The 27,596-nt window shown below is 46.0% G+C and overlaps 3 protein-coding genes across 10 annotated transcripts in view; all 3 read left to right on the top strand.

Annotated features, from left to right (window-relative positions):
- Nucleotides 1-28: 28 nt before the first annotated feature.
- gigyf1a (GRB10 interacting GYF protein 1a) lies at nucleotides 29-13,715 on the top strand. Of its 6 annotated transcripts, none has more exons than XM_037260217.1 (26): nucleotides 29-260; nucleotides 1,842-2,528; nucleotides 2,596-2,657; nucleotides 3,840-3,969; nucleotides 4,055-4,150; nucleotides 4,254-4,371; nucleotides 4,564-4,672; nucleotides 4,925-5,124; nucleotides 5,205-5,431; nucleotides 5,515-5,644; nucleotides 5,735-5,920; nucleotides 6,140-6,303; nucleotides 6,372-6,546; nucleotides 6,627-6,913; nucleotides 7,041-7,141; nucleotides 7,211-7,311; nucleotides 7,394-7,467; nucleotides 7,544-7,690; nucleotides 7,787-7,996; nucleotides 8,089-8,291; nucleotides 8,370-8,524; nucleotides 8,595-8,758; nucleotides 8,831-8,875; nucleotides 8,953-9,097; nucleotides 9,578-12,247; nucleotides 12,324-13,715. In XM_037260217.1, the coding sequence occupies exons 3-25, from the start codon at nucleotides 2,623-2,625 to the stop codon at nucleotides 9,643-9,645; spliced, it is 3,270 nt and encodes a 1,089-aa protein (XP_037116112.1). In that variant the 5' UTR covers nucleotides 29-260; nucleotides 1,842-2,528; nucleotides 2,596-2,622; the 3' UTR covers nucleotides 9,646-12,247; nucleotides 12,324-13,715. The 6 variants fall into 6 exon arrangements, with proteins under 6 accessions (XP_037116112.1, XP_037116113.1, XP_037116114.1 ...); XM_037260218.1 differs by having other exon boundaries at nucleotides 12,327-13,715; XM_037260219.1 differs by having other exon boundaries at nucleotides 7,790-7,996.
- A 224-nt stretch (nucleotides 13,716-13,939) lies between these two features.
- On the top strand, nucleotides 13,940-27,541 carry wrap53 (WD repeat containing, antisense to TP53). Of its 2 annotated transcripts, XR_005098939.1 has the most exons (12): nucleotides 13,940-14,150; nucleotides 14,946-15,276; nucleotides 15,344-15,497; nucleotides 15,569-15,664; nucleotides 15,748-15,856; nucleotides 16,238-16,326; nucleotides 16,700-16,923; nucleotides 17,335-17,549; nucleotides 17,635-17,738; nucleotides 17,811-17,948; nucleotides 18,183-18,516; nucleotides 27,531-27,541. XR_005098939.1 is itself a non-coding variant. In XM_037260333.1 (11 exons), exons 2-11 carry the CDS (start codon nucleotides 15,063-15,065, stop codon nucleotides 18,406-18,408), a joined length of 1,569 nt encoding a protein of 522 aa, XP_037116228.1. In that variant the 5' UTR covers nucleotides 13,940-14,150; nucleotides 14,946-15,062; the 3' UTR covers nucleotides 18,409-19,418. The 2 variants fall into 2 exon arrangements, 1 of the variants encoding a protein (XP_037116228.1); XM_037260333.1 differs by lacking the exon at nucleotides 27,531-27,541 and having other exon boundaries at nucleotides 18,183-19,418.
- Nucleotides 20,634-27,596, top strand: part of efnb3b (ephrin-B3b) — a 44,821-nt gene continuing 37,858 nt past the window's right edge. Inside the window, exons 1-2 of one of the 2 annotated variants that reach the window (XM_037260442.1) lie at nucleotides 20,636-21,327; nucleotides 21,450-21,590. In XM_037260442.1, the coding sequence (XP_037116337.1) occupies nucleotides 21,475-21,590 (116 nt within the window). In that variant the 5' untranslated portion in view covers nucleotides 20,636-21,327; nucleotides 21,450-21,474. Of the gene's footprint in view, nucleotides 21,591-27,596 lie in introns of both variants that reach the window. The other variant, XM_037260443.1, reaches the window with a different exon arrangement.

Genomic DNA, 27,596 nt, shown 5'->3' on the forward strand with positions numbered 1-27,596 from the left:
ACGGCCATGTTTCCGAAACACAAACAACAAGACTAGAAGGCAGCACACACACACATACACACACACGCGCGCACACTGATGCGACCGTTGGAGGAAAGCGAGGAAGAACAAAAATACGACATTGGCCACGGAGGACGGCTTCCCGGGAGTACCATCGTGTCGAGAGAACGCGTTGACGAGTGTTCGCAGAGCGATGCGTGCAGTAAATCGGCTGTAGGCGACGCAGCCTGGCTGGTGGTTGCGATTCGAAACAAGTGAAGGTAAGCCGCGCTCGGAGTGCGCCTGGTTCCTCATCGCCAGCTAGCTAGGTGGCTAGCTTTAGCCGCCGTGCTGTTAAACATGGCGTTGCGATACGCTGCTGACTTTTTGGGACTCCACGCGCTTGCTCTTTTATTTCCCTCTCCTCCCTCGCCCTCGTTTGGACTTTGCAAACGAGCGTTGGACGTTGTCGAGCTGGCGTACGAGCAGGCCCGAGGAGCCCGACACTCCGCCCCCCTTTCCGCCATCATAGCTGCTGGTGTCATTTGAACCTAAAGAGGCCTCGGCCATCGACGCCGAGCTTCAATGCTAGTAGCTGCGCACAAATGGCTTTTTGCGCGATAACAACACCCTCACTCCATCTATGCCATCGATTCTTTCAACCCCCCCCCAACAAATACTAGTTTCACAACACCAAACAATATGCATCGCGTGAGTCACCGCGAGGTATTTGGTGGACGTTGCTGCTAGCTGTTTATTTTGCCACTAGTTCCCATTGAAGGTGCACCAGAGAGTGAAATCGGCTTTTAACGCCGCGTTTTGAAGTCGAAGTGCTTTGCAGAACAATCATGATCAAATACAAATGCGATCAAAAAAAGATAGCAAGCATCGAGATTGAACAAAGATATTTTCGCACTCAGCTGTGCTAAATTGTAAACTGCCTGGAAAGTCACTGTTACAATTCATGTCACCCAATCAGTCAATGTCAAAAAGATATCTGTACATACATCGATTAGAGAAAAAATCAATTGCTCCAAATTCACACTTAATGTTCTTTTGATATCTGTAGTTCCAAGTGATTTGCAAACATATTTCCATGTACTGTGCTGTCAAATTGACATAATGTCCTGTTTTTGTAAAAGGGTTGAAAAGTATTAAATCGTTTTAATAAATCTGATTAATTCATTTTGAAAACAAATGTACTGTAATATGGTTGTGCACCGTGTCGGGATCATATTTTTTTACAAGTCGATACCCTTGGTTGGTCTTATTTTTTTAATGATTATTGTCCAGTCTAAAGTGTTGAAAGTCAGGTGAAAAAATTTCCAATACAATGTTTATAAAAAAATCCCTTTGGAGATAGTCCAAACAAATGATGCAACCACAGTAATAAATCACTTGAAAGGGGCATAGTCCTGTAACGTGTGTTCTCATTGTCAACAAAGCTAATAAAACAGAAGTACTTAAGATTATCACAAGAAAAGTTGTGTCGTTTGCTAGCGGACAATTGTGGAACCAAGCTGCTTGATAGCTGACTTAAAAAAAGAACGATGGGCAAAATCTGTCAAGGATTGGCTAACTGGATTTTTTTTTTGTTGCCGTGACATTTTTTTAAGGAAAATCGCTCCGCTCCAAGAGCATGATCGAGGTCTCTCCTCGTTTAAATACAATTTTTGGGCTTCTGATTTCAGCGCTGGCCTGGAAATAAGTAGTTCATTTATTTATTTATTAATCATTTATTCTGCAATAGTTTGTGTGCATTCCTCAGATAAACTGATGCCTTACGCCCCAAAAAATATGAACAGGCTGTAACGCATCAAGGCGTTGCTTATCAGTTCTTTTTCCTTTTCGTTCTTTTCCAGTGTCGCAAAGGAAAGGAGGACAGGAAGTCAAGGCGTTACCTGGAGGCTCGTCTCCACCAGTCCACATTTTAGCGAGCGAGAAAGGCGCCAAGCTAAGGGAAGGAAAGGAGGACGAGCACGGGGAAGACGAGTGCGAGTCGCATCTGCTCTCGGCAGCTGTTCAGCAGCCTGTTTTCTTTTTCTTTGTTTTTTTCTTTAGGGCTGTGATATTTTTTTTTTTAACGTTTGCTTTTTTTGATGAACAGGTTCAGGTTATACGTTTAAATGTGAGATCAAACTGCTGTAAAAAAGTCAACAAAAAGATAGAGCGCAAGAAAAAGAACGAAACAAATAATAGCAATTACTCTATTTTTGTTCCATTGATAATTTCCAAAGTTCCTTTTTTTTTTTCTTCTTCTTCAATGTTTTTACAACCTTAACGGGCTGTGAGTAGCAGGAGCTTCCATTCTCCAATCTTGTCGTCAAAGCCCTTCCTTACCAAGCACGGACTGATAACCTGGTACCCCTCAAGCACCTACAACTGGCAGCTATTCTTGTGGATGTGTATTTTTTGAGGTGGGAGGGGGGCGCCCTGTGACCACAGCTTAAGCACCACTCGGCCTTCAAGTCACCCCAAGCCTAACGAAACCAAGCCAGCTCCAGCCTGGTCCTGCCCAGTCCAGCCCCGCTCGCATATCTCTGGACGGGGTGAGCTTCTACGTGTACGTCAGCAACGCAAACGTATGTCGCTGACGACGATGCTTTTGCTTCGCAGATACTCACTTCTGCGTGGACGTGAAGAATGACTGCTGAGACTCTCAATTTCGGCCCAGAATGGTGAGGCGGCGCGCGCTAACAACCGCAATAATGCAAATAATGTGTCTTGAAAAAAAGGAAATTTTTTGGTCCAAAAATGGTTCCGAGTAGGGGAGTAAACGTGCAATATTGCAATGTCGATATTTGGGAGATGACATTTTTTATTTAAGATTTTTTTTTTCTGGCGGCAAAATAAGCAGGCTCAATGAATATGTATTGTTATTGAGGCTTTTATGTTTCTGCAAAGAACGAACAAAGGATGCATGAATTAGTAAAGTGAGTTGAGGGTTGATTTTTAAGCCGCCACCGAGGCTTCGTCACTTCCATTTCCGCTGGCGTCCTCCTCGCCAGTGGATGTTTGCGCAGCGATTAATGGGAGGTGTAGCCTGCCATTTGGTCACACTCCATTTCGTGCTGCGGCGAGCGTTCCTGGTCCACGGCCAGACGGGGGAATATTTCTCTCTCGCTCGCTCGCTCTCTGCACATCTGCAGCCGCTTGCCTCTCACTCCGGGCCCTCTTTCCCTCTGCTCTTCCCAAAAAAAAATGGCATCATGATTTGAATAGGTTGCTAAAGTGTAATAATCAGGAAAAAAAAAGATGATGAATGTTTGATTGATCTAGTGAGGATACATTTTTTTGAACCCAATTGGCTTTGTGCTCCTGTTAACACCCTCTTCCACCACCACCACCTCTCAGAGGTACATATGGTTTAGATGTGGGCCTGTGAGTCAATAAAGCTCCTCTGAGAGGCAAGTGAATGGAGCCATTGTTCAGCTCCCAGGCTTGGAAGCCGGTCCTCCTCCTAGCAGTTTCCCTAACCCCCTCCCTCCCCCCCGCGCCGTCAAATTGGAAAGCTAATATATTACAAAGCAGAGTGCATTCATTCCAGCGTGGGGGGTGACGCTTGATTTGTGACAGAATGTGAAGTCAGCGATGGTTCTTGTTCGGCGAGCGCTGGTGTGTGTGTTTGTGTGTGTGTGCGCTTTTTGATTATACGGATGAAAACGTTCGCAGTTGCATATGAGCACATTTTTCTTGAATTCTTAAGGTGATCTTGTTTATTGTCTCAAAACTGATTTTTTTTTTGCTTGCATGTGTTGGTTAAAAAATAAATAAGAGAAAAGACAATCGCGCATGAAAGTACAATATTGATTGGGGGCTATTCTTTACTCAAACCGCAAATTGACGCCAATGTTTCTCAGGCTCCGTGCACTGTCCAGTGGGGGGAGTGTGACGTCCCCCCCTCCTTCCCCCGCCATGCCAAAGTACAAGCTGGCCGACTACCGCTACGGCCGAGAGGAGATGTTAGCACTTTATATCAAAGACAACAAGGTAGGCTGCGCGTCGTAATGCGCTCGCTTTGTTTCGGGGTTTCCGCCGGTCCCCTGAAGGCAGGCTCCATTGTCGTTGCTCTTAGGTCCCAGAGGACATGCAGGATAAGGAATTTGCTGCTATTCTGCAAGATGAGCCCATGCAGCCCCTGGCACTGGTGCCTCTCACTGAGGAGGAGCAGGTCAGGTTCCGAACTCAAACGGCAGCGACGCGCCAAGGTGAGCCTCTCCGTTGGCTGGCATTCCTGACATTCCTCGCCCCGTTCTCCCCCCCCCCCCTCGCAGAGGAACTTCTCCATGTCTGTGAATAGTGTGGCTGTCCTGCGGCTCATGGGAAAGGGGGCGGGCGGAGCCGCCCCTGCCGGAGCGGTGCGAGGACGAGGCGCCACTCGAGGCAGCAGAGGTGCGATCACGAGAACGATTTGAATTATCGCAAAGCGCTCTGTTAAAAATAGACGACAATAACAAAAATGCGTTGGCAGCTATTTGGGGAAACAGTCAAGTGTCCGTTTCCCTCGTTTTTTTCCAGAATCTCGGTGGAGCTCGCTTTAGATGGCTTTGTCACATGCTTCAGTGTGTGTTTGTGTGTGAACAGGGCGGGGCCGCGGGGAAGGTGGATTCTACCAAAGAAGTATTGAAGATGCTGAGGTTGGTTTCGGGCGAAGCTCTAGAGAGATACATCGTAGCCAGAGCTGGGACGACCGGTAAGGAAGTATAACAAAATAAATAATGAAAACTAAACAAATGATATACGTATATTATTCAATTTTTTAAAATGTTTTATATATGTATATATATTACATTTTTTATTATTTTTATATATATAAAGTCATTGTTATTCTTTTGCAAATGTACACTTTTCCTTCTTTGACGTAGCGCATCTTAAAAACATTGAACAGGACTATTTCAGCCCTTTGCCAGCCTGCCATTGATTTGCTTCCTCGGCCCAATTTCAGTGGTGAGCGTCGATTTGAGAAGCCGCTCCGACGGGAGGTGGGCCGCCCAGGCTTTGAGGAGTCCCCCGGTCCCGGAGGCTCTGGAAGGAAGGAGCACGCAAGGGCCGACAGCGATAACTGGCGTACGCTCCGGGAGGAGCAGGAGGGGGAGGAATGCGAGCCGGGAAGTAATTGGAGACTCGCTGGACCCCGCAGGGACGGTACGATGAACACAAACACTTTCGATTTCCACGCGTGCGTGCGTCATGAGGTCCAAGCTGGAGTGACTTTGTTTTGCCAGATGGCGGTCCCCGCTCAGCAGGCTGGCGGGATCACGGCTGTCCAGGTGAGAGTCGTCGTCGCAAGTTCGACTTTGACTTCGGGGGTCCCGAGAACCAGGGCGGCCGCCGGCGCGCCGGCAGCGACGGGCCGGAGGACGACAGGGACGGCCTGCCCGAGTGGTGCATGGATGAGGAGGATGGAGGAATGGGAACGTTTGACTCCTCTGGCGCCTTCATGCCTATGAAGGTGAGCGTGAGTCTTGCTTCCGTCTTACTGTCGGTCGAGCCAACCGCTGAATCTTTCCGTTCCCTCGGGGCGCCGTCTCCCAGAAGGCTGGCAAGGAGACAATCCTGGAGGACGAGTTGGAGTTCAAGGGCATTGAGGAGGAGGAGGAGGAAGAGGAAGAGGAGAGTCTTCCTGACATGGAGAGAAAGAATGGTGACGGAGACAAAGACAAAGGTGAGATTTAATCCAGCGATCTGCCGCACAGATGACCTGCGCATTGTCGCCTGTAGATTTTAATTGCTTTTTTTCCCCCCCTTGCTTCAGAGAGTAAGGAAGCCCCATCAGCTGCAGTCGATGGGGAGGCAAAGCCGGTGGCGCCTTCCTCCTCCCCTCCCGCCCACTGTGCCCCTCCATCCCTGGAGCCCCCGCCCGGCAACAGTGGCCCAACAGCGGACGCCGCTCAGCTGAGCAACAGCCTCCCTTTAAAGGACAGCAGCCCGCCAAGTGAAGGTACCAAGCCGAGAGCAGCCAGAGAGGCTCATGTTGACATTTTGGTTTGATATCCAATCTGTTTATTTGCGGCTATTGAATATCTTGTTTACTGAGACAGCTGCTCTCGCTCGATCCGGTGGATGCACTGCTCCACTCGGCTGACGCGTTCAGCTCAAATTGAGGAGGTGGAGAAAAAGAAAAATGAACTCGCGTCCATTGCTTTTATTTGTGTGTCAGATTTGGTGGCTCTGGCCGTCGGCTCCAAGACCCAGGTGAGCCTAAGCTCCGCCTCCTCCTCCTCAGCGCTGCCTCCACCGCCGCCATCTTCCGCTGCTCCCCTCCTCCCCTCGTCTGGGGTCGGAGACACCGAGGATGACGAGGGCATGAAACATCTCCAACAGGTCTGCGTCTGCGACTTTCTTCTGGCACGCTTCCACGTGACGCCGACTCAGCATTTGTGCGCGTTTAGGAGGCGGAGAAGATGGTGGCGTCGCTGCAGGACACCTCTTTGGAAGAGGAGTGTTTCACGCAAGCTTTGCAGCAACAGCAGCAGCAGGAGAGCAGGAACACGGCGGCCGCTCTGCCTCTGTCGCACGAGGCCGCCATGAAGTGGTTCTACAAGGACCCGCAGGGGGAGATTCAGGGTATCGCTACGGACGTGGATATGCGCAGTCGCCAGCGATGATGACGTAAGAACTAAAAAGAATGCCAACTCTCGGCTCAGGTCCGTTCACCACGGTGGAGATGTGCGAGTGGTTCCAAGCCGGCTACTTCACCATGACCCTCTTGGTCAAGCGGGGCTGCGACGAGGGCTTCCAGCCCCTGGGCGACGTCATCAAGATGTGGGGCCGCGTGCCCTTCGCCCCGGGGCCCTCCCCGCCGCCCCTGCTGGTGAGACAGCCACCACCGACGCAGCGCCCGCAGTCCAGCCGCGGGCCCGCCGCGACTGTGAGTCAGAGCTCAGCCAACATAGACCATGGGAAGGGGTGGATGCAGAAGGGAGGGAAGATGGTAATAGCTCTCCATCTTCTAAGGCACAACAAACATCCCCGCGCATGCCGAAAAGAGTCAGCGTTTGCACTCGCAGACGCTTGCCTCGCCGACTAACGAGTCCTCTGTCCTCCTCCGCCGCCGTCAGGGAAACTTGGACCAGGAGCGTCTGAAAAAACAGCAGGAGCTGGCAGCGGCAGCTCTTTATCAGCAGCTCCAGCAGCAGCAGTTATTCCAGCTCATTAACAGGTGAGTGGCGGCGGGCCCCGCCCGGGCTTCCGCCGGGCGTTTGCTTCAGTCGCTCTTTGTCACTCGCAGGTGCAGTGAGCAGGGTATGATGCCTTCGATGAACAGGTCGATGTCAGTGCCAGATACAGGGTCCATGTGGGACATGCATACCTCAGCTTCACAGCCGTCAGGTGCGCGGTGGTCTTCAGAGCCAGGCAAACGTACAGCCGGACGGACGCTGTGCTTCAAATGCTCTCCCGTACCTTCACGCAGGTGGTGAAGCCAGTCTTTGGGACATAACAATGAATCGTTCTACTCAGGGTCCAACTCTGGAACAGCTTCAAAAGGTTTCCTCCGACGATTTTATTATTTATTCGCTCTAGCTTGAGTTCACTGTTCACGGTTTGGATGCCTTCCGTCCAGCTCCAGCAGGAGAGGCGAGACGCTGAACTCAGGGCGAAACGGGAGGAGGAGGAGCAGCAGCAGCAACGCAAGAGGAGGGAGGAGAAGAGGAGGCAGCAGGAGGAGCAAAAGAGAAGGGAGGATGAGGAACTCTTCCGACGCAAGCAGGTGACCAATTTTTCCCTCGGTCCCCGCGTCCGTTTCTCCCCGCCCCACGCTCGACAGCCATAACAGGTTTCCCGTGTCTTGTCCGGGTGTCGTCAGCAGCAGGATCTGATTTTGAAGTTGCTGCAGCAGACTCCCCAGCAACAGGGGCCGGTCGCAGGCGGCTCCAGCTGGAGCGGGGCTTCTTCCGCCTCGCTCTCCAAAGCGGGGAAGGCCCTCTCTCTGCTGGAGATGCAGCAGGAGACCGAAAGACTTCTCAAGCAGCAGCAGCAGCATCAACAGCAGAGAGCCCAGCAGCAGAGGGAGCGGGTATGCAGCTCAGACATCTCCCGTGTCTGCATTACAAAAAAAAAAAATGTCCGTAAAGCGCAATGTCATTTTTTTTTGTCTCCGATTTGCAGCACGCGGGCATGTCGATGGGGAGTTCCTCCATGGGAAGCCAGTGGGGAGACGGCGTCGGCATCTGGGGTGGGGCCGGAGGCATGGAGGGCAAAAGCGGCGGCATGGGCATGTGGGAAGAGGCGGTGAAGAACCAAGCCAGCCTGCGCGGCAACGGCAACAATAACCTGGGCCTAAAGAACAGTCGGAGCAGCCCTTCACTCAGGTAACGTTGTCCTTGTGCTGCCGTTTGTGTTCTCCGTACCTTTCCACTTATCTCGTTTGTGCGGGCGGGCCCCTCCAGCGAGCAGTACATGATGCGTCGCAAGCGCACGGACGAGGAGGAGAAGCTGCTGAAGCTGTTGCAGGGCATGAAGCCTCAGGACGGCTTCACCACCTGGTGTGAGCAGATGCTGCACGCCCTCAACACCTCTGCCAGCAACTCCTCGTCTCTGGACGGTAAGATTGCTCCCTCCGCCGTTTGGGTCCAAGGCGATTGCGACACTTTGCTCCTCCCCGGCCGGCGCAGTTGCTACGATTGTGGCCTACCTGAAGGAGTTGGAGTCTCCCTATGCAGTGTTGGACTTCATCCGCTCCTACCTGGGGGACACAGTGGAAGCCAAAGAGTTCGCCAAACAGTTTCTGGAGCGACGTGCCAAACAGAAAGCCAACCAACAGAGACAGCAGCAGCAGGTAAACCGGGAAAGGTAGACTAAACGGCAACGTTGACTCGACTGAAATGTTTTTCGTTCTTCGTGGTCTCAGCTGTCAAAGGAAGTGGCTGGCCTGAACATGAACTTCCCGCTGCAGGTAAACGCCAACGCTGAAAATGTTGCAAACGTTTGTAACCTGAGCTTGACGTGCCCGCCACGGCGCTCTTTCGACAGGACACGATGCGAGGTATGAACGCTAGCACCCTGCAGTCCATGTTCCAGGCCAATCACATGAGCAAGGCTGGTCTCTATGACAACCAAGGAGGGAAGATGAAAAAAAAACAGCCCATGATGCTGCACTCTGATCCCAGCATCTTAGGTACAGTACGTCATCTGATTTTCTCGTCGGGTCAGGCCTTCTCAACTTAACCTGATTTATAGTTTTGATTTATCTGCAGGATTCGGATTTTCTTTTTCGTCGCATATCAGGTGTCATGACGGAACGGCGCATTAAGATCCCCCAACTATTTATTTGAAATGTATTCATTTCCTTATATTCAAGCTTTGCGTGAACATCGATGGTCACTACTTTTTCCAAGTCTATTGTGGGTCATTTTGAACGCCCTATATTTATGCTCCCTGGACATTCGGACACCCCTACAAAATGATGTAAACCCCCCCCCCCCCCCCTAATAGTGCACAGCAAATGAGAACATCAGGGGCCCTAAAATTGAACCCTGTGGAACTGTGATACGTTGTTCATTTGTTTCTTAGTAAGAAGTCTACTTTTTATTATTTTTCTTTTTTCTTTAAATGACATAACAATACATTGATTGCCTGTGCCTTCTCCCGCCCGCAGGCTACTCATTCCACAATACGGCTGAGTGTCTGAGCCTGAATGAGATGGAGATGGTGGAGGATTACTGATGTGACGCAGCGCAGCAGCAATAGCTACCTGAGGCCTTCTTGTCTTTTAATCAGACAAACCTGATGATGAATGTGCACTGCTAGGGGAACCCGGGGGCTGGGGGGAAGGGAGCAGGCCCAAGAGGAGGTACGAGGCGGTCGGGGAGGTGTTGTTGTGGGCGCCACTCCTCTTGTGCTTGTGACACAAAGGGGCTCCCTGCTGCACCAGTTGAGCAGGGGCGACGGGGGGTGGGGTGGGGGGGGCGAGCGTTTCAAAGAAACATGGGTATCCTCTGGCACTCAACATTTTAAGCACCTTATACTGAACTAATGCACTTTATTGAGATGGGATTTGAAAATTTTTTTTTTTCCGTCTGTGTGTGTTTGCGTGCGTGCGTGCTCAGAATCAGTGTGCATGCGGTATGTGTGCATCACAACTGGAAGTGTTAACACGGGCGGGGGTCTTGGGGTGGGGGGGGGTTGAGCGTTTCAAAGTCGGGGACCTTTAAGTTGAGAGCAAATCCTTTTTCTCGAAAGACAAACACTGTTGATATTTCTGTTTTGCATTTTTTTACGTTTATATAAAAAAAGTAAAGCTATTGAAAAGTGGATTATAAAAACTTGAAGATTTGCACTTGCCTAAAAAAAAAGAAAATCCTAAAAAAAAAAAAGGGGTTAGTCGTAGAAGTGGATATTTTTGTGAATGACTGTTGTGTGAATGGTTCTTGTCTGTAATACACCAGTGTGCACAATGTCTTTTTTTTTTTTTTATATAAGTTGCTTACCAATATGTGTGAGACGAAAGTGGCCATTCTTGAGTTGTTTTTTTTTTTGTTCATATGTTTATTTTGTGTGTGTTGACTAAGAGAAAGGGCAAATTGCACAACAAATCCTTTCTCTTAGCAGCTCTTTCTCACCCCACTTTGGTGACAAACTCTTGTCGTCTTTGAATGACTTGGGAATCACAAGTGATGAAGATGACAAGCTTGTGTGCGTATGTGCGAGTTGCGGACGCGAGAGCGATTGTTCATTTACTGTTGAAAGAAATGAGTCGAGACTACAGGTACTCATTTTCAATAATGTGCTTATTTTTTTGTGTGTGTGTGTATGAATGCACATTTGTGCCTAAGAACTCGGGTGCGTGGCCATTGAGACATTAGCTCTTTTTCAGAGTGAGTGTGATGTGTGTCAGTGCTCAGCACAGTGTATGTCAAGTGCGTGTGTTCATATATATATATATATTTATATATATATATACATATGATGTTTCTAGTTCGATCTGGGGGTGATCACGTTGCCTTTTTAGCTCGAACTTGTGAATGAAACGTTGAGGGGGGGGGAAAGATGCAGCATCTTCACGGTGCATGTAAGGTTAGCATTGTTACTTGTTCGTTGTTGCAATTTGATAATGACGAGTTTTCTTTTTTTATGAGAAATATATACAAATATATACATTATATACAAAGTTTAAAAAAAAAAAGTATTTGGACTAAGATAATGAGCACTTGGGGCTGCTATTTTTGTTGTTTTGTTTTTTTCCTAAGTTGTGATACATTTTTTTTTTCCTGTTTCATTCTCGCCATGTGAAGTGTATTTCTTTCTTAAGAAAATCTTGAATGTATTCCAAAAAAATGACAAGAAACCCGTGCTGATATTTTTTTTCCTCAGAAGATTTCAAAAATGGAAACAAAATACAAGGAAGCTTCAAAGAGGAGTGTTTTTTTTGTTGTTTTTTTGTTTTTTGTTTTTTTTAAGTACACAGACAGTGGAGGAGAAAAAAAGAACTGTGGCAAGATACAGTTGAACACACTGCCTCTACAATCCTGATCGTACTAATGGTGACTAAGAATCAAAAGAAAGGACTATTTCTATTCCATACTGGAGCTTTGGTTGTTTACAAACCACGTGGATATCAGTGGGTGCATTTCTTTTTCCTCCCTCCCCCTCATTTTTTTTTTTTTTTACCCCCATGTAAAATGGGCAGGGTTCGGAAGGACGCTTCTGCCGTCGCCGAGGAAAAATGGACAATATCTGCCTAACTGGAGCTTTTGGACATTGCGATGCACAGTTGGGGAAATCCAAGGATTGGCCTCCATTATTTTTATTTTTTTTCTGTGTGCGTGGAATGGAGTGCAGGGCGACGCCAGTCGGGGAAGGAACTGAAAGGCAATACGAGTCTTGGGCTCAGTCCTCGCCAGCACTCAACCCTGCCCTAACCGACTCACCTATGCACTTTTGTTCAATTCAAGCTGTGAGGTACCATTTTTGGGGACGGGAGCACAACGGGAGGATGATGGCGTCACTGAAAAAAAGAAATTTCCCAAAATGAACTGAAAGACTGGAGCCTCCCGTACATAAACCATATTTTTCTATCATCTTTCAGAGTAGATTACAAGACGGCTTGTGAACGGATGAAGAACTCATGACGCAACATTTATGTAGAAGTGAATGACTTTTTTTTTTCTAAGAGAAAAAAAGAACTAAAAAAAAAAACTTTAAAAAAAAAAAAAAAAACATCCAACCCCCTTCCCCTGGAGTTAGAAAACTCCAACAGGACTCTTAGCAAATGGATGTTGCCATGGCTACAGGATTGAACCATATGAGGTCCAAACCTTTGGCACTGGTAAGAACCCGGATCTCCATGTTGACATCTTGCCGTTTACTCAATGTAACTCACGTTCTGCTCTTTCTGCTCACAGCAGTTTGCCTGCGTGCCGCTTCTTGCCGCATCCGACCCGGCGAACTCGAAATTGTTTGCGGATGAACAGAGCCGACGCGAGGACAGCCGAGCCGTCTGCGAGCCATGACCATCGTCACCCACCTCGGACGGCCGACTCCGAAGTGGGTCCTAACCTACCAGCAGGACCTGTTTGGATGGCAAGGACAAAAAAAAGCCCGTTTGGGTTTGAGTGGATATGGAGCCTCCACAAAGCCTTGCAGCCGTGCATTAGGCTGGACTGAAGACTTGTACACACACACACACACACACACACACCTCACACACATGCACACAAAACACACACACAAGACTTTGACATAAGTTAACATTTTGCTCCATGTCACACAGATTCTCCACACACACTTCAATTTGGGGCTTTGTGAATACTGTACATATGTTGGTGTTTTTGAGTTTTCCCCCCTCACAAATGTTGCTTTAATTCTCCAGTTCAACATGCCTTAAAACTGTACAGTCCAATCCTCGATGGCTTCACTGACAAAAAGAATTTCAGTCGAACAAAACTGCGCAACAACTTGCGCTTTTGTGCCGGCCTGTCCGGTTATCTCAAGAACAGAAAAAGCAAATTTTCTTGACCATCGTGTATGTATAGATTTTTGGGCTGGTGGTTGACTGCTCCCCTTTTTTTTTTGTTTTCTGTGAAGAATAGTAATGTTTAGATGCGTGGCTGGTGCAGACTGAATTCAAGTGCAAAAGTCTGTACTGTTTGGAGCTGAGCTGAAAGGACGGAAGGTAAATCCATTTTGTTGCCGCGTGACCAAATATCAATAAGCAACATGTAAACCTTAAAGCCAAATTAAACCAGATCATTGTTCAATTTAGATTAAGGGTATGGAGGTTTATAGTTTTACAGAATTTGTACATTTAACGCTTTTTGGATGATTATTGTGTATCGTGTATTTGATGTATGATCAGATTTCATAGATGCTGCCATTTCCACTAATTGCAGATTTACTTTGAAATAACAGCAATGCAGTTTGGCTGTTAGATTTGTCTCGTACTGGAACAGATTTGTGTTAGTTTGGACTAAGCTAAAATGGATTCATTAGCCAGTCTATCAGGTGAACAAAATTTATAGTTAAGATAAAGCACAGCCCAGTGTTTCTGATCGGTCTTTAATCGGTGCAGCTAACACCGCCGATTTTAAATATGCATATCTGATCATCTGGTTGTATTTGGCATTTCTAAATCAAAACACCAACGATGTTTTATAAGCCAATCAGCTCAGCTCCTTTTGTATTAGACGATGAACGTTGCAGCGAAAATCAAGTTAAAAAAAAAAAAAAATCTTTGCATTATGTTCTCTGTGCTCTCACTAGTCTGAATAAACAAGATTTTGCCTTTAGACCAGTGAGGGTGGGTAAATAGATCATATTGCAAAGAATGTTTTCGACGTGACTTCCGCTTTAAAAGAACATATATTATTTTTGGTGAAAACAAAGCAACTGAAAGATGTATATAATTCGGATTGTTTTGTTTGTAGAACAAAATAAATACTAGCAGTTAGCCACTGACGCTTGTGTTACTGAATGCATTTGTCGCTTGAGAAATCACGCACACCAAGCTAGTCTCGCGAGACTTGACGAACACATGGCTACCCACCACAAATGGCACCTTTCGCTCAGAAAAAAACACACATCCGAAATAGAATAGCTACACGATTAAAATGGACTAATGCACGCTGCACGATCCTCGGTACAATCCAGTGAAACCTTCGCCTCAACCAGGAAGGAGTATTTGAACTGCGTTTTACAAGATTAGAGGCCGGGAAAAGCCATACATAAATTGGGTGAGTAGTGTTCGAATGCTAATGCTAACGTGACGTATTTTGTTATTTGCGCCAATGTTTGAAATAAATGAAAGTGGGCGATTTTTTGTGGTTGGATTTGAGTGTGCACAGCATGCTTGAGACTAACGTGCTTGATTTTGCGGCAAATAATTTAAATTTTAAGGTATCAAAACAAACACAATGGGCGTAGCTTTCATAGCTACAGGTGGGGGGTTGGATGGCCCCAGTTGTTTTTCCTGGATTATGAATATATGTATTAAATCTATATAGTAAATAGTACCCGGGCGCGCCGTTAAAATACGTAATTCCTGTCGCACAATTAACGTCTTTGTTAGTTTGAATATATAAATTAGATTTACTTTATTATATTTATTTTGTTTGTTTAAGTACCGTATTATTTTTTAAAGGGTGAATCAAGTACCATTTAAAAGTAGTAGTTCTCCATATAACTTAAGTTAGAGCGAATATTTTTTTTTAAATCGTAAATTTTAAATGAAATGCAATTTAAAAAAGGAAAGATAAATAAAGGCGCAATGTATGTTTCACAACATATCACTTTAAAAAAACAACAAATTAGAATAAATTTATCATTTATGTCTTTACACCTGTGAAATGTCAACATTTTACCTTAACAGTGATGTCTAAAACTGATTGTTGGTTGTGCAACACATGAATTTTTATCGAAACTTAAAAAAATACTGCGATGCAATAGAGTACGATTGCAATGTCCTTTCTAATAAAAATAAGTCTTGATGTTCATCTGTGTTATAATGCGTGTCTTCTCTTTGTATGCAGGCCTGTGGGTGCTGTAATGTCCTCGCCTGTCAGCATATTTCGAAAGCCATACTGCAAGAGGCAGGCAGACCACATCTGTGCGTTTTTGACAACCCTCCGCCAGAGAGCAAAAAAATCATGACTGATGCCGATATCGGCCCTGAAAGCGCATCGGTAGAGGTGCAGGACACAGAGTCAAACAACGAGCCGCCCCAAGAGGCGGCAGTCGGCCAGGAGGATCAGGACGAAGGAGGCCTCACCCCTGCTAAACGTCCCCGGCTGGCTGAGGAGGGGCAGGGGCTGCGCGAGGACTTCCAACCAGCACTCACTGACATGGAGCAAGAAGACCAAAGTAGAGGACATTTTCTCATTGTTTGGCGTCGGGCCGCTTTTTACCTGGAAATATTTTCTCGTCTTAGCGACAGGAGCCTCCTTGCACGTCACAGATGAAGAGGCGACGACTGCGGATGTGGGCACCGAGGAGCAGCAGAATATCGATGGTGGCCATGATGGAGAGATGCAGCCGGAAGAGGAAAAGTCTGAGTCTGCTGACGGTCCCAATGAAGCACAGCAGTAAGTTGAACCGAGCAGTACTTTTCTGTGGGTTTGTATGAACATGACTCCTTTTCTTGTCTGTCCTGCAGCCTTCCCTTCGACTTTTCCCAGACCCCCCAGGTCCTGACGAGTGCCTGGAGTGAATACTGCCATTTCTCAGAGAATTACCTCAAAGGTTGCAAATGGTAATTAAAATTACCGATCAATTCCGTTGTGTCCATTTGCGTGTGTGTGATGTAATCAAAGCGACTTTTCCGCCCCTCGTCAGGGCCCCGGATGGTTCTTGTATCCTAAGCAACAGTGCGGACAATGTGCTCCGTGTCTACAATCTTCCTCCAGAGGTTTACACCTACAACTGGGATGCGCTGCCGGAGATGGTGAGCATTACTTAGGGTTGATATTTTCTTGTTACTGTGGCTTACAGAAATGTTCAATATACATTCAAGGACTAAAACATCTTTGTCATTAGTGATGAACACTTAAATATAGTGTTTGTCATAATGGTGATACTTATAGTAAAATATTCTTCGTGTTGGTTCTTTATTTAAAAAAAAAAAAAAAATGAGAGAAAATCTCAAGTCAGGCATCGCGCGTCAAGCTCATTAGAAATCCTCTACTGCCCTCCTCAGGCCAAGGTTGGTATTGCAACCTCAAGTAACCTTGACCGAATGTGAATTACAGTCTTTGTAAAGGCAGAAAAATAATGCCGTTTGGTTTTAGACAATTAAGTCGACCCCCCCAACCTTTTTTTTTGACAGAGTCCAGTTCTGAAGATGGCTGAAGGAGACACCGTGTATGACTACTGTTGGTACCCCAAAATGAATTCACTGGAGCCCCACTCGTGCTTGTGAGTGCTCGTCCGGTTTCATCCGCGACCTTTGTGACAAAATGTTTGTGTGCTCTTTTTTTGTCTTTTCTGCCTCCATGCGAGGATCCTAATAAGCTCGTGTTGTTTCGGGCGGCGCTCCAGGCGCGCAGCAGTAAAGCGACATAATTGGCCACTTCCCGCCACTGAAATAAAGCGGCGATGTCGTTGCGGCTAATTTGCTTTGCGCTAATTAAACGGCAGTGATGTCGTTTTGGGCTTTGCGTGATTACACTGAGCTGGCAGTCAGACCTTCTAGAATGGGGTTTTGATTCACAGCAAATATTTTTTGACTAATAGTTTTAAAAAAATAAAATAAAAATCCAAACATGTTTCCATGACCTGTCGTCCACAGTTTTGCTAGCAGTAGCCGCGACAACCCGGTCCACATCTGGGACGCCTTCTACGGCGAGGTGCGGGCCAGCTTTCGTCCCTACAACCACCTGGACGAGCTGACGGCCGCCCACTCGCTCTGCTTCTCCCTTGACGGCTCGCAGCTCTACTGCGGCTTCGACAAAACCGTCAGGGTCTTCTACACCGAGCGGCCCGGCAGAGACTGCGAGGAACGCCCCACCACAGGTCGGCCGGAAACCAAAATTAAAGTGACGGAACTCGATACTAGGTTGTGCCGGCGATAAATTGTCTTTAATCAAACGACATCAGCTTGCTGAAGTTTGCTTTGAGTGAACAGACGGCTCCCCGCCATTTCGTCTCCAAGAAAACGGCACGTCGCATTCCAATTGTCTCTGCACTCAGGACAACTTTGGCATTATTCCAAGCACCCTCTAATGATGCGCCTCTCTTTGTTTCCAGCACGTTTGTTTTTGATAATGGCGGCAATTTGCGGCACTCTTCTTGACTGACGACGCTTTGGCCAAAACAATCTGCGGGCGTCTTTATGTAACTTTGACGCGATAGTTAGCATAAATTGCATTGCGAAAGGAAGTCTTTCTGATGCTTTTTGTCCTTTTTTGATGATGAAACCCGCAGCGAAAAAGCAAAGCGGCCAGAGCGGGATCATCTCCTGCCTGGGCTTCAGCCCGTGCCAGTCGCTGTACGCCTGCGGCTCGTACTCGCGCTGCGCCGGCATCTACTCCTGCCAGGACGGCTCCCTGCTTACACTGCTGCCCGCCCGCCACCACGGGGGCCTCACCCACCTTCTCTTCTCGCCCGACGGCTACTACCTGTACACTGGCGGCCGAAAGGTACGCGGGACGGCCCGACAGAAAACGCTCAAATGTTGAAAATCATTCAATCCATTTTGAATTTTTGAATGGGAACGATGCGCAGGATCCCGAGATCCTGTGCTGGGACCTCCGAGAGCCCGGTCAGGTGGTTTTCTCTCTCAAAAGGAACGCCGGAACCAATCAGCGCATCTACTTCGACCTGGACCCGTAAGTGTGCGTCCTGTCTGTTCGCCGTCACGCAAGACGCCCCTCCCACTCGTGTTTGTTGTACTCTGCCAGGTCGGGCCGGTACCTGCTGAGCGGCGGCACGGAGGGGGTGGTGTCGGTTTGGGACACTCGGAACCCTGCGGGTGGCGAGGAGCTGCTGCAGCCTGACTTCCAGTTCCAGGCCCATTGGGACTGCGCCAACGGCGTCAGGTACCCGCCTCCCGCACATTCATGGCAAATTAGTTCCTGAAGTAAAAAAAAACATAGTCTATCAACTTGTTGACTTTTCACATTCAAGTTCATTTTTGGATATTTGTTTGGATTTGGATAAATTCATTTATTTTATTTTTTATTTTATATTTATTTATTTATTTTGGATAAACTAATTTATTTTCTTTTTAATTTTATATTCATTTATTTATTTTCCCCCTTGTGTGTGCGCAGTATCCATCCGTTCCTGCCGCTGGTGGCCACATCCAGCGGCCAGCGGCAGTTCCTGTGGCCCGGCGAGGGAGACTCGTCGTCCTCGTGCTCGGATGCCGAGGGAGGCGACGAGGCCACGACCTCTGCCGCCCGCGCCGATAACTCCCTCAACTTGTGGTGGGCCGGACCGTGCGGATCCCCCGAGGCCCAGGAACAGAGTGAGGAGGTTTCAGAAATGCAGAGCTGAACTCAGAATTTCATCAGGCGAGACCGTGCCAACCGCAAAACGTTTTCCTCCTACGAGGAGGCAAATGAGGACAATTGGGCGAGAAGCGCTCTATTTTTATTCTTGGATGTGTTTTTTTTTGTATGAAGTGCCAAAAGTGTGCAACTGATCACATGAGCTTTTTGGTAATGTGTTGAAAATGGCTACTTATGCAAAACATTTAAAAGCAACAAATTTGAATCGTCGTTCAAATTGGCGTCCACGGGCTGTCAAGAGCACACAGAAGAAACAATTTTAGCCTACTGCCTGAATTATTTCCGATACTTTTCCGACCAATGGGCCAAATGAAATATAAAATGGACATAAATTGGTAGTTCGCATTTCCATTATTGAGGCTAACGTGGAAAAAGAGTACTTTTTTATCAGAAAAGAGAAGTCTACTTATACTTAAGTATTTTTTCCCTTGAAGATTTTCTTGTATTACAACATTAATGTCAAATTCTGTGCATGCTTTTATTCTTAGAAATAGGCAACTTTATTTGTGCAGTTTAGAAATTTATTTTCAAATACTCCAGTCGTAGCACTCGCTGTGAGACGTGCCGTTTGCTCTCTCCTGATTTTGAAAACCAATTAAAGAGCATCACGTCAATGCACTCCGTGCGGACCGTATTTGAGGTGTCTGTCGACCTTTGCGTTGGAAATGTTAAACCCGCCACTCGATGCTTTCACCTTTTGCCCACCACGCCATAGTCGTGGTCCTCTGGAGTCACGGCTCGGATGAGGGGAGGGGGGGGTGCTCTGCGGCGGATGTTGCTTAGCAACCGTCGCCGCCTCAGGGGAGGATAGAAGCTACAAAGACAACAGGGAGGACAAGAAAAATGAAGGGAGGTGTAATCAAAGATGTTGCTGAGGTCACACTCGGTCGCTGGACGCTACATTAGGTACACCTACCCAACCATTGGCTCGAGGCGCCTATTTCGAACTGTCATAGCCACCTTTAGGAAAAAATAAAATGGAAACCTTTGTTGACAGCTTTTGTGTTGATTTTTGTGCCGCCCTTGTTGCCAGTGCATGTGAGAGAGGGAGTGTGAGCTGCAGCTCACAAACACACAGGAACAGACTGATGCTGAAGGATAAAGATGTGCAGCTGAGATCTATCAGCTGCGAGGCTGGTGAGGGTTATGTGTGCTCATACTGACTCACACACACACACATGCGTGTAGCAATCTCAGTGTGTGTTTCATTCCCATCAAGGCGTGTGTTTTGCTGCTGGAGCTCTTTGTACTGCTGCACTCATCTTGCTGTGGATGAAAGTCAGCAGGAGACATTTCTGATTTTGTGTTATTTGTGTGTGTGTGTGCGTATATGTGTGTGCTTGTGTACAAGATACAAGCCCCTGCAGTCAACAGGGAGGCGATGAAGTCATGGAGGAGAGTTGAAGGTCGGCCCACTAAAGGAGGCCAACAGGCAGTAATGCGGACCACCATCATGTTGTGCGTGTGAAAAAGAAAGAAAAAAAAAGAGTGGATTGAATTCTACTTAACCGATTTAATTAAAATGTGTGACACCAAAGTTGAATTAAAAATGTAGCTCCAAAACTTGCTTCCTGACCTACCACCTGCTTGCTATCTGTGGCCTAAAATGGCGGCAGTATTCAGTTTGTCCACATGATGGCAGTAGCATCCCTAATTTGAGAGTCTTTTCAAATTGAACCCGGTGTGGGTTCATTTTGGTAAATTCGGGACCTTGCGGGCACCCAAAATCAATTAGCATGTTTTGTTTTGTGCGTGTGTTACTCAAGATTGAGCATCAGCTTTCTCTTATTGGTTTTAGACTCTGTATATCTTTTCAACAGCACGCACGATTAGTTAATCTCACGTCTTTTTTTAATCCACTTTTCGAGAGCGAGCTAAAAAGCGTTGGCGTGTCTTTTTTGGATGTGTGGCGGAGGGGCGCTCTTGCTCCTCCATCGAGGATCAATGGGTGGTTTTCCCTTTTTAGTCAAATAAAACGCACCTGGGCTCAGCGGTCCGAATGAAGAAGTGTGTGTAAAATAGATTCTTTTCGTTTCGCGCCCTGTTTTTTCTTTTCTTTTTTTAAATTTCTTGTCTTACGTCTGGCTGCATTGTGCTGTGTCGTTGAGTACCGCCTACCAGTCGTCAAACGGGGATTTTGCTCCCTTGTTCACGTGAGTTTTCACTCCCCCCCTCCCTGCTCGGTTCCGGTGTTCCGGCCCTGGTCCTGGCGGTTCTGCCAGTACGCAGCGAGCCTCCGTGCAGGTCGGACCAATGTCGCGATTGTGACGTCCTCGTGTTATTGTGCCAGCCAGTCGTTGAAACATTTATTGGACCCAGGCTCGCTTCGTAATCCTTTTTTTCTTTCTTCTTCAAATTAAACTACCCAGCAAGTTTTTATTCCCCCCAAGCAAAGTGAGGATGCTTTTTTTTTTTTTAAACTCTTGAAATAGACTTCCATTTGACCACATTTGGATTGTTTTCATATTTCGTTGAATTCTCAAAGTGAGCATTCGTGGATGTACAAGCTGTCTGGAAGAATTGTGATGTGCACCGGACTGGACTTGATGAGCGTGGAGATGTGGAGCCCGGTGGCACATCTTTAAAGCGGCTTGCATTTTTGTTTTTGGGAGAAAAAAAAGCCCACCATCAACAAAATTGTATGCGTATTTTGGCTGTTGTGTGTTGCATGAGGCGTCGGGGCAAGGTAATGGGAGAGGGTGCACACACAACAAGGGAGCGTTGTTCGAAACTGAGACAATTGAGGCACAAGAAGAGAAACGCTGCTGGCTTGTGATTCATTTGACAACATTGGATTCGCTGGAGTTCTATTTGCGTCCTGGACCGAAGCCATTCGTCTGTGCGCGCAAGGAGCACTAATGGCACATTAAAAGTCATGGGAATGCTGCTGAAATAGACCACAAAGGTTTCTTTTTTTATTTTTGAATTTTCATTGATCTCAATGCATACCGGGCCCACGAGTTTCTGACTCCCCTCCACTTTTGGAAGTCTTCTTTTTCATTTGATTTTTTGTTTTGTTTTTGGCAGCATCACTTGTGGACCGAATTCGGAGATGGCGCATCCATGGAGTGTGAATGGATTGTGGGTCTTGCTGGCGTTTGTACTGGATTTACTGGGAACCACCGCCAGCAACATGGAGCCCATCTACTGGAATTCTCTTAACGAGAGGTAAGGATGCGAAACCGATACGCGTTTTCGGGTCCAACATGGTTCCAATTCCTTTTGCGTAGCGTCGAGTTTGCCACCCGTGGTGACAAAACTGGAATCAAAAGTCCTTTTCTGTCGTGCCAATGAGTTCAAATGTCATGTTTAGCATTTAAAAGCAATTGACGGAAGCTTTGAGGGTCAGAAATAGACCGCCTGCTTTTAGAGAGAGGAAAAATTCTCCCCTCCGGCAGGTGAAATTCCTTTTGAATCCAACAAGTAAGCAGTGGAATATTAAAAAAATAAATAAAGTTATACAAAGATTCTTGCTTTTTGTTTGGAGACAGTCGAACACCTGTACAGTCTGATGACATCCAGTCCAATATCTTTTATCAGTGTCTTTAATCGTTTGGATATCAGCGAGACGTCCGTCGCAGTCGCAGTTTAGCAGTCCTTAAAGAAAACCAATATTAGTGCCGTACTGATAAGATATGAGGAGTTCCAAGAACAATATATCCATCTTTTCGTCTGTTAGGTGTCTGACTCAGAATGGCATTATCATTCATTCAAATGGAAAAAAAAAAAAAGATGATTTGAGATATTGATTCAGCTCAAGGCACCACTGAACTTCTAAAAAGCGAGCGAGATGTGGGAATTTATCAACGCGAGTGCACTTGTCTATTTCTTCTCGAACCATGAGCAAATCCTTGAATGCATCTTTGAACATCGCTGCTGGTGCCTTCAGACTGTATCATAAATTTGCACTCGGGAACTGTCTTTTTTTTTTGGGTGGAACTGTGTGCTGGAGGCAACGGCCAGTCTGGCTTCTCCCCTTGCCGTGCGGGATGCAACAGTGTACGGGAGCCCCCCCCCTTCTACTGTGGAGCCAGGCGTGAAGCCTCTAATGAGGGTTTTTGTTGTCAGCAGTGGGTGGATTCAGCCCATAGGGTTGGATGGGAAGCCAAGTTTGCTAGGCCGTTGGGGGTGGGGAGGGGGATTTTTGCATTCCTGGCAAAGCTAACTTGCTAGCAGGCTTTTCTGGCCTTTACAGGTGTCTCCTCCGTGCTATTGTTCTCGAATGGAGTTTAGTGTAAGGTGGCCTGGATGGCAATTAGTGGCGGTGCGGAGCTTTGACGGCGCACTCTGAGTCATCTTGCAAAGGGTTTTGCTCGTATATGCAAAGTACAAAGCCTGTTGTACGCCATTGTGTGCCTTCACAAAGCTTAGCATTCATACTTAATCAGCTTAGTCTGTCCTTCACTTTATTTCTTTTTGACACACATCCATGCACTTTCTGCCTTTCCCTTTCCATACTGTCATGTTTTAGAGCTGTGGTGTGGGAAGTACAAAGATTTTTTTATTCATCTTAAATTAATTTTCAGGTATCCAGAGTGTTGATTTTCGGATTACTTTTACTTGGTAGATTACTTTGTATTTCTTACGTTGTGATAATACTTTTTTAACCTCTGCCGCTAATGGCACAATGTAGGAAAGATGGGTTGTCTGTTTTCTGTTCGCAGTGTTAACAAAGCTGTGTTTAGCCAGAGATGGGGAAAATTCTTGCCACGGTTTGGCTTTAGCCGCAGGTGCTTGAGCTCATTCGACAAGTAAACACGTTTGTTTACCTGCCGGCGAGTTGACGCACCTGTGGCTAAAGCCTGTGTCTGCGTTTAGCTAACTTAGCTGGCGTGTTATCACATAAATGTTGAACCGAAGCTCTCCCTAGTCGAAAAATTCACCATTTTCCGACATTCATCTGTGTAATCTGAAAAATCACTTACAAATCAGGGGATTTTTTAATTTGATTAACATTAATTGAGCTTTTGTTTTTGGGGTCATGTTAGCAAAGCTGCCATTTAGCTAAGGAAGCTAGAATTCTGATTGTATAAACGTTGAGCCAATGCTCCCTAGTCCCAAGCCCGATTTGGGGAAAAAAACTTTTTTTTTTTTGCATTTCACGTTAGCAAAGCCATCGTTTTGCTAACGAATTTAGCATTTTGATAGCGTCAAAGTTGAACTAGCTAGCTCAGGCTTTAAAAATAAAAACTTTTTTTTAAAATTGTGGACTTCCAAATTTTCAATAGCATATAACCAACAGTAAAAATATTACTTTTGTACTTAAGGATATACCGTAATGTTCGGACTATAAGTCGCGTTTTTTTCCATAGTTTGGGTGGGGGGGGCGACTTATACTCAGGAGCGACTTATATACATATATATGTTTTTTTTCACTTTTTTGGGCATTTTATGCCTGGTGCGACTTATACTCCGGTGCGACTTATAGTCCGAAAATTACGGTACCATTCTGTTCATTTTAACGTTTACTTGTGTAAAAGGGTTACATTTACTTTAACCAGTCTTTTATTATCAGCAGCCTTTTTTTTTTTTTTATTCACATAAATATCAGATATTTACTTATATCGAAGGAAAACATATATAGTGTGTTAGTCTGGCACGTAATAGGGAATGATGTGATCGTACCGGGCAACCTTTAATGACTCACTTAGATGATTTCCCAGAATGTGCCGAAATAGATTGTTGAGATGATCTAATGGGGCTTCTCGTTGCCCCCCTGACTTGATGTGACGTGCATTGAAGATCTTAACAGAGAAAGTTCGATTACTTTCTTAAATGGATGCAAAGGGAGGCTTTTTTTTTTTTTTTTCTCCAAGTCGGTGGTCTCCTCACGCATGTTGTAATACAACAGGGGGGACTGTTTCGTTTCGTTTAATCCCCTTCCCTCCTGCTTCCAGTTCCTCAATAATTCATTAATCGCCTGCTAATTGGCACCAGATAAAAGACAAGCTAACTAGGCTAAGTGTTCCTACCGTAAACAACAACGGCAGAAAAAATGAGAGTGAGGAGATTTTACTAGAAATCTTTTTGCCTGAGTTGGAAAAGTGTCATAAAAGGTCGCAAAAAAAAAAAATCAAACTGTAAATAAACAGGAAAGAAGATGTTCTGTACAAAAAAACAGTTTTAATAAGTTCGGATATTCATAACAATTCGTTTACAGTCTGTTTGTGGTTTCGCCAGTGCATCATATGTAGAGGTGTTCCTAATAATTTGACCGGTCCTCAAACCAAACGGACCGTTATCTTGGTCTCAGTTTTTTTTTATCGCTTCCAATAGGATAGGTGTCCCTAATGAAATGGTCAGTCTGGGTGCAAGTGGTAGTTGAAGCACTTTACAGCTTTACTGCCTCGTAGTGTGAAAGGGTGTCACTGTGTCACGCAAACACACACACACACACATGCACACACAAACACACACACATCCTAAGAAGGATCATTCAATCCTCCCCGCAGTCTTTTTTTGTGAATGTGATTTTTAGCAAAGAAAAATAATTCTCTGTAATAATATACTTTATGAAAACAATCGCATAATTCAATAAAATGTATAGAATGAAACAATTTTTACATTGTGACTTAATGCTGCAATCAAATTGATTGTACTGCTCCTTGTGCTGTGCCTGCCTTGACCACCGGGAGGCAGTATAAAACACAAACAGAAGAATAGAACTTTTTCTATTTTTATCTTGGTAAGATGCTGTGACATTAAGTAGTGGGTGGGACTGAGTTTAAATCAAGTTGCATTTAAAAAAAAATGCTGTATGGGAAAAAAAAGTTTTGAGTGGATACAAGCCATTTTTCAGAGAAATGTGTTTAAGCCCGCGGGTGCGATCTGTCTACGTGTGTTGCACCACCGTTTGTGTTCAAATGTATCCATTGCTTCTGAAACTGCGATGATCAATGCTAACCGTTAGCATGTAAGTGGCGTTTTACATGGTTTGATAGCATTAAGCTAAGCAGACTAAGGCAAAGCGCTATGGTTGTTTGAAACGTATAGTAAACCTTTACTAGGAGTGGAAATAAAGCCCCTTTTCTGCAGGGGGGGGTGATTGTGCCCCTCTTCAACCGCAACCCTCAGCGCTTCTGCAATATTTAAAGATGATAGAGCGAAGATAGCTCAGAGAGGAAATGCGGTCGGGTAATTCTGCCCGGTTCAGATGGAGTAGACAGACAGAGTGACTGATTGTCTTCGGGTCAGAACCGCAGCGAGCCGCTTCCTGGCCACATGCGAGCGGGTAAAACCTCCCATTCCTCACGGCTGACACCTCTCGCCACGTGCAGCCCGCAGGAGGTTCGACCCGGTGAAATCCGGTAAGCTTTTAAAGGAACTTTTTGGGCCGAACCAGCACTTTGATCAGCTCGGCGTGAAGCCCTCAGCGAACTGGCAGCTCTGGAGTTTCTATAATAAGTTGAGGGGAAGAAAGTTTAAGCGCTTTAACCTATGTGTCTTGTAGTCTGACATGTAATAAGGGGGGAGAAGTTGTTGCCATGGTGACCCATCATTTATGTTAGCGCTCTTCGTCAGACGTACATAGACTTGGATGCCTCCTGCTTGACCAAGAAACGGAGAAAGCAAAAGTGGTGTATTTTTCAGAGTCAATCTGCGCAATCCGGATTTTTCCAAGTGTTGTAATTTATCGCAAAAAAACAAAACAAAAATCACCTGCTGCGGAACCTAACTCTCGATTCATAAATATCTTAAAATATTCCATATCATTGTTATTATATCGCGAACGTCTCCATGGCAACGCGTTGATGAGCCAGTTTACCTCTCAGCCCTTCTCATCCTTCATGAGTTCGGCAGGCTTTCTCAAACGCTTGCCCGTTTGTGTGTGTGCGCGCACAGTTGTAATTAGCGCTTAAAAGAACGCGGCCCATCTGGCTTTGGCGTTAGCCCGCCGTTGTTACGCCGCGACCTCGGAAAGCTCACGCTCCATTTCCTGTACTAAATATAACCTGAATGAGACCGGTGTCATAAATACAAGATTACATTTGGGAGGTTTGTATGCGGCGGTGCTGGGAAAAGCAAAATCACATGATGGTTACAGGCAATTATGTTGTTGTGAAACTCTTCACGGCCTCACGATAGCTTCCTCTGTTTGGAGTGTCTGAGCAAAGATGTTCACGCATTTCTTCTTCTGCGATGACTTCAACTGCTTTACAATTAGCTTGAAAAAAGTCACAAAGTTACTTTACTGTTTACTTGATTTTAAATGTAACTTAGTTGACTCATTGACAGCCATTGATGAGTCAAAAATATGTTATATTATATTATATTATATTATATTTTTATTGACAGTGAATGAGTGAAGTGATTACTTGATTTACTTGATTTTTAAAAGTAACCGGTACGATACAGACTAACGATACCTCTCGAACATTTGATTTATAAAATGTTATTTAAGTTTGTGACCCAAAAAATGATTCCTGAAGTCTTGATGGTGATTCGTCATTCGCGCTAACTTCAGTTAAGAAAACCTTTTTGCCTGAAGCATCATGGGCTGGTATCGGAAGCCTCCACGAGTGCCGATTCTTTAAAAATAATAATAAATAATAAATGGGTTAGTAGTACCAAATTACAAAAAACCTACTTTTGGTACTCTGTCTTTCTTGAAATTACTTGAAAAGTCATCACTGGTCTGGCTCACCACAGTTTTGTCTTTCTTTTCGCCCCGCCTCCTTCTATCCCCACGCAAAAGAATGCTGTTACAAAAGGTCAAAGTGGGCGGGGTTATCAGAGGTCTCCTTCTTTGGGGGGGGGGGGGTTGATGGATGTGTTACAAGCCTGCCCAATTCTTTTTCACTTCTTCCACAGCAAATCTTTGGCTAATTTGTGTGAACTGGCATCCGAAAAGGAACTTTCATGAAATTTTCCCACGTGATGATGAAAATGCGATTCAAACTCCAGCGGCTCGCTAATCGAACTACAGCGGCCTTCTCGGAGCGCGGGTTTGAGTGCTTGTCCAGCGTGGGTGTGAGGACTTGTATACGAGCCCGCGTGGGCTGTTTGTGTACACTGGGTTCCCCTTGCCCCCCCCACACACAGTCTCCCCCGCCCCCGCCACTGTCATTACTGCTGCCGTTATTTGCAAAACAAGGCAGACAAAGGCAGTTTTGGGCGTGAAAACCACAGAAAACAGCCAGCACCACTTGACCCTATCAACCAGTGATGAGGTGA

The sequence above is a fragment of the Syngnathus acus genome, chromosome 10, assembly GCF_901709675.1.
Source record: "Syngnathus acus chromosome 10, fSynAcu1.2, whole genome shotgun sequence".
In the NCBI taxonomy this organism is placed as follows: Eukaryota; Metazoa; Chordata; class Actinopteri; order Syngnathiformes; family Syngnathidae; genus Syngnathus; species Syngnathus acus.

Coding starts and splice junctions, on each gene's coding strand:
- gigyf1a (XM_037260217.1), top strand. CDS start 2,623: ATGACTGCTGAGACTCTCAATTTCGGCCCAGAATG. Junction 5,125..5,204: donor CGCTGGACCCCGCAGGGACG/GTACGATGAACA, acceptor TTGTTTTGCCAG/ATGGCGGTCCCCGCTCAGCA. Junction 8,525..8,594: donor CAACTCCTCGTCTCTGGACG/GTAAGATTGCTC, acceptor CGGCCGGCGCAG/TTGCTACGATTGTGGCCTAC.
- wrap53 (XM_037260333.1), top strand. CDS start 15,063: ATGACTGATGCCGATATCGGCCCTGAAAGCGCATCGGTAGAGGTGCAG. Junction 15,277..15,343: donor CATGGAGCAAGAAGACCAAA/GTAGAGGACATT, acceptor TTCTCGTCTTAG/CGACAGGAGCCTCCTTGCAC. Junction 16,924..17,334: donor CGAGGAACGCCCCACCACAG/GTCGGCCGGAAA, acceptor TGAAACCCGCAG/CGAAAAAGCAAAGCGGCCAG.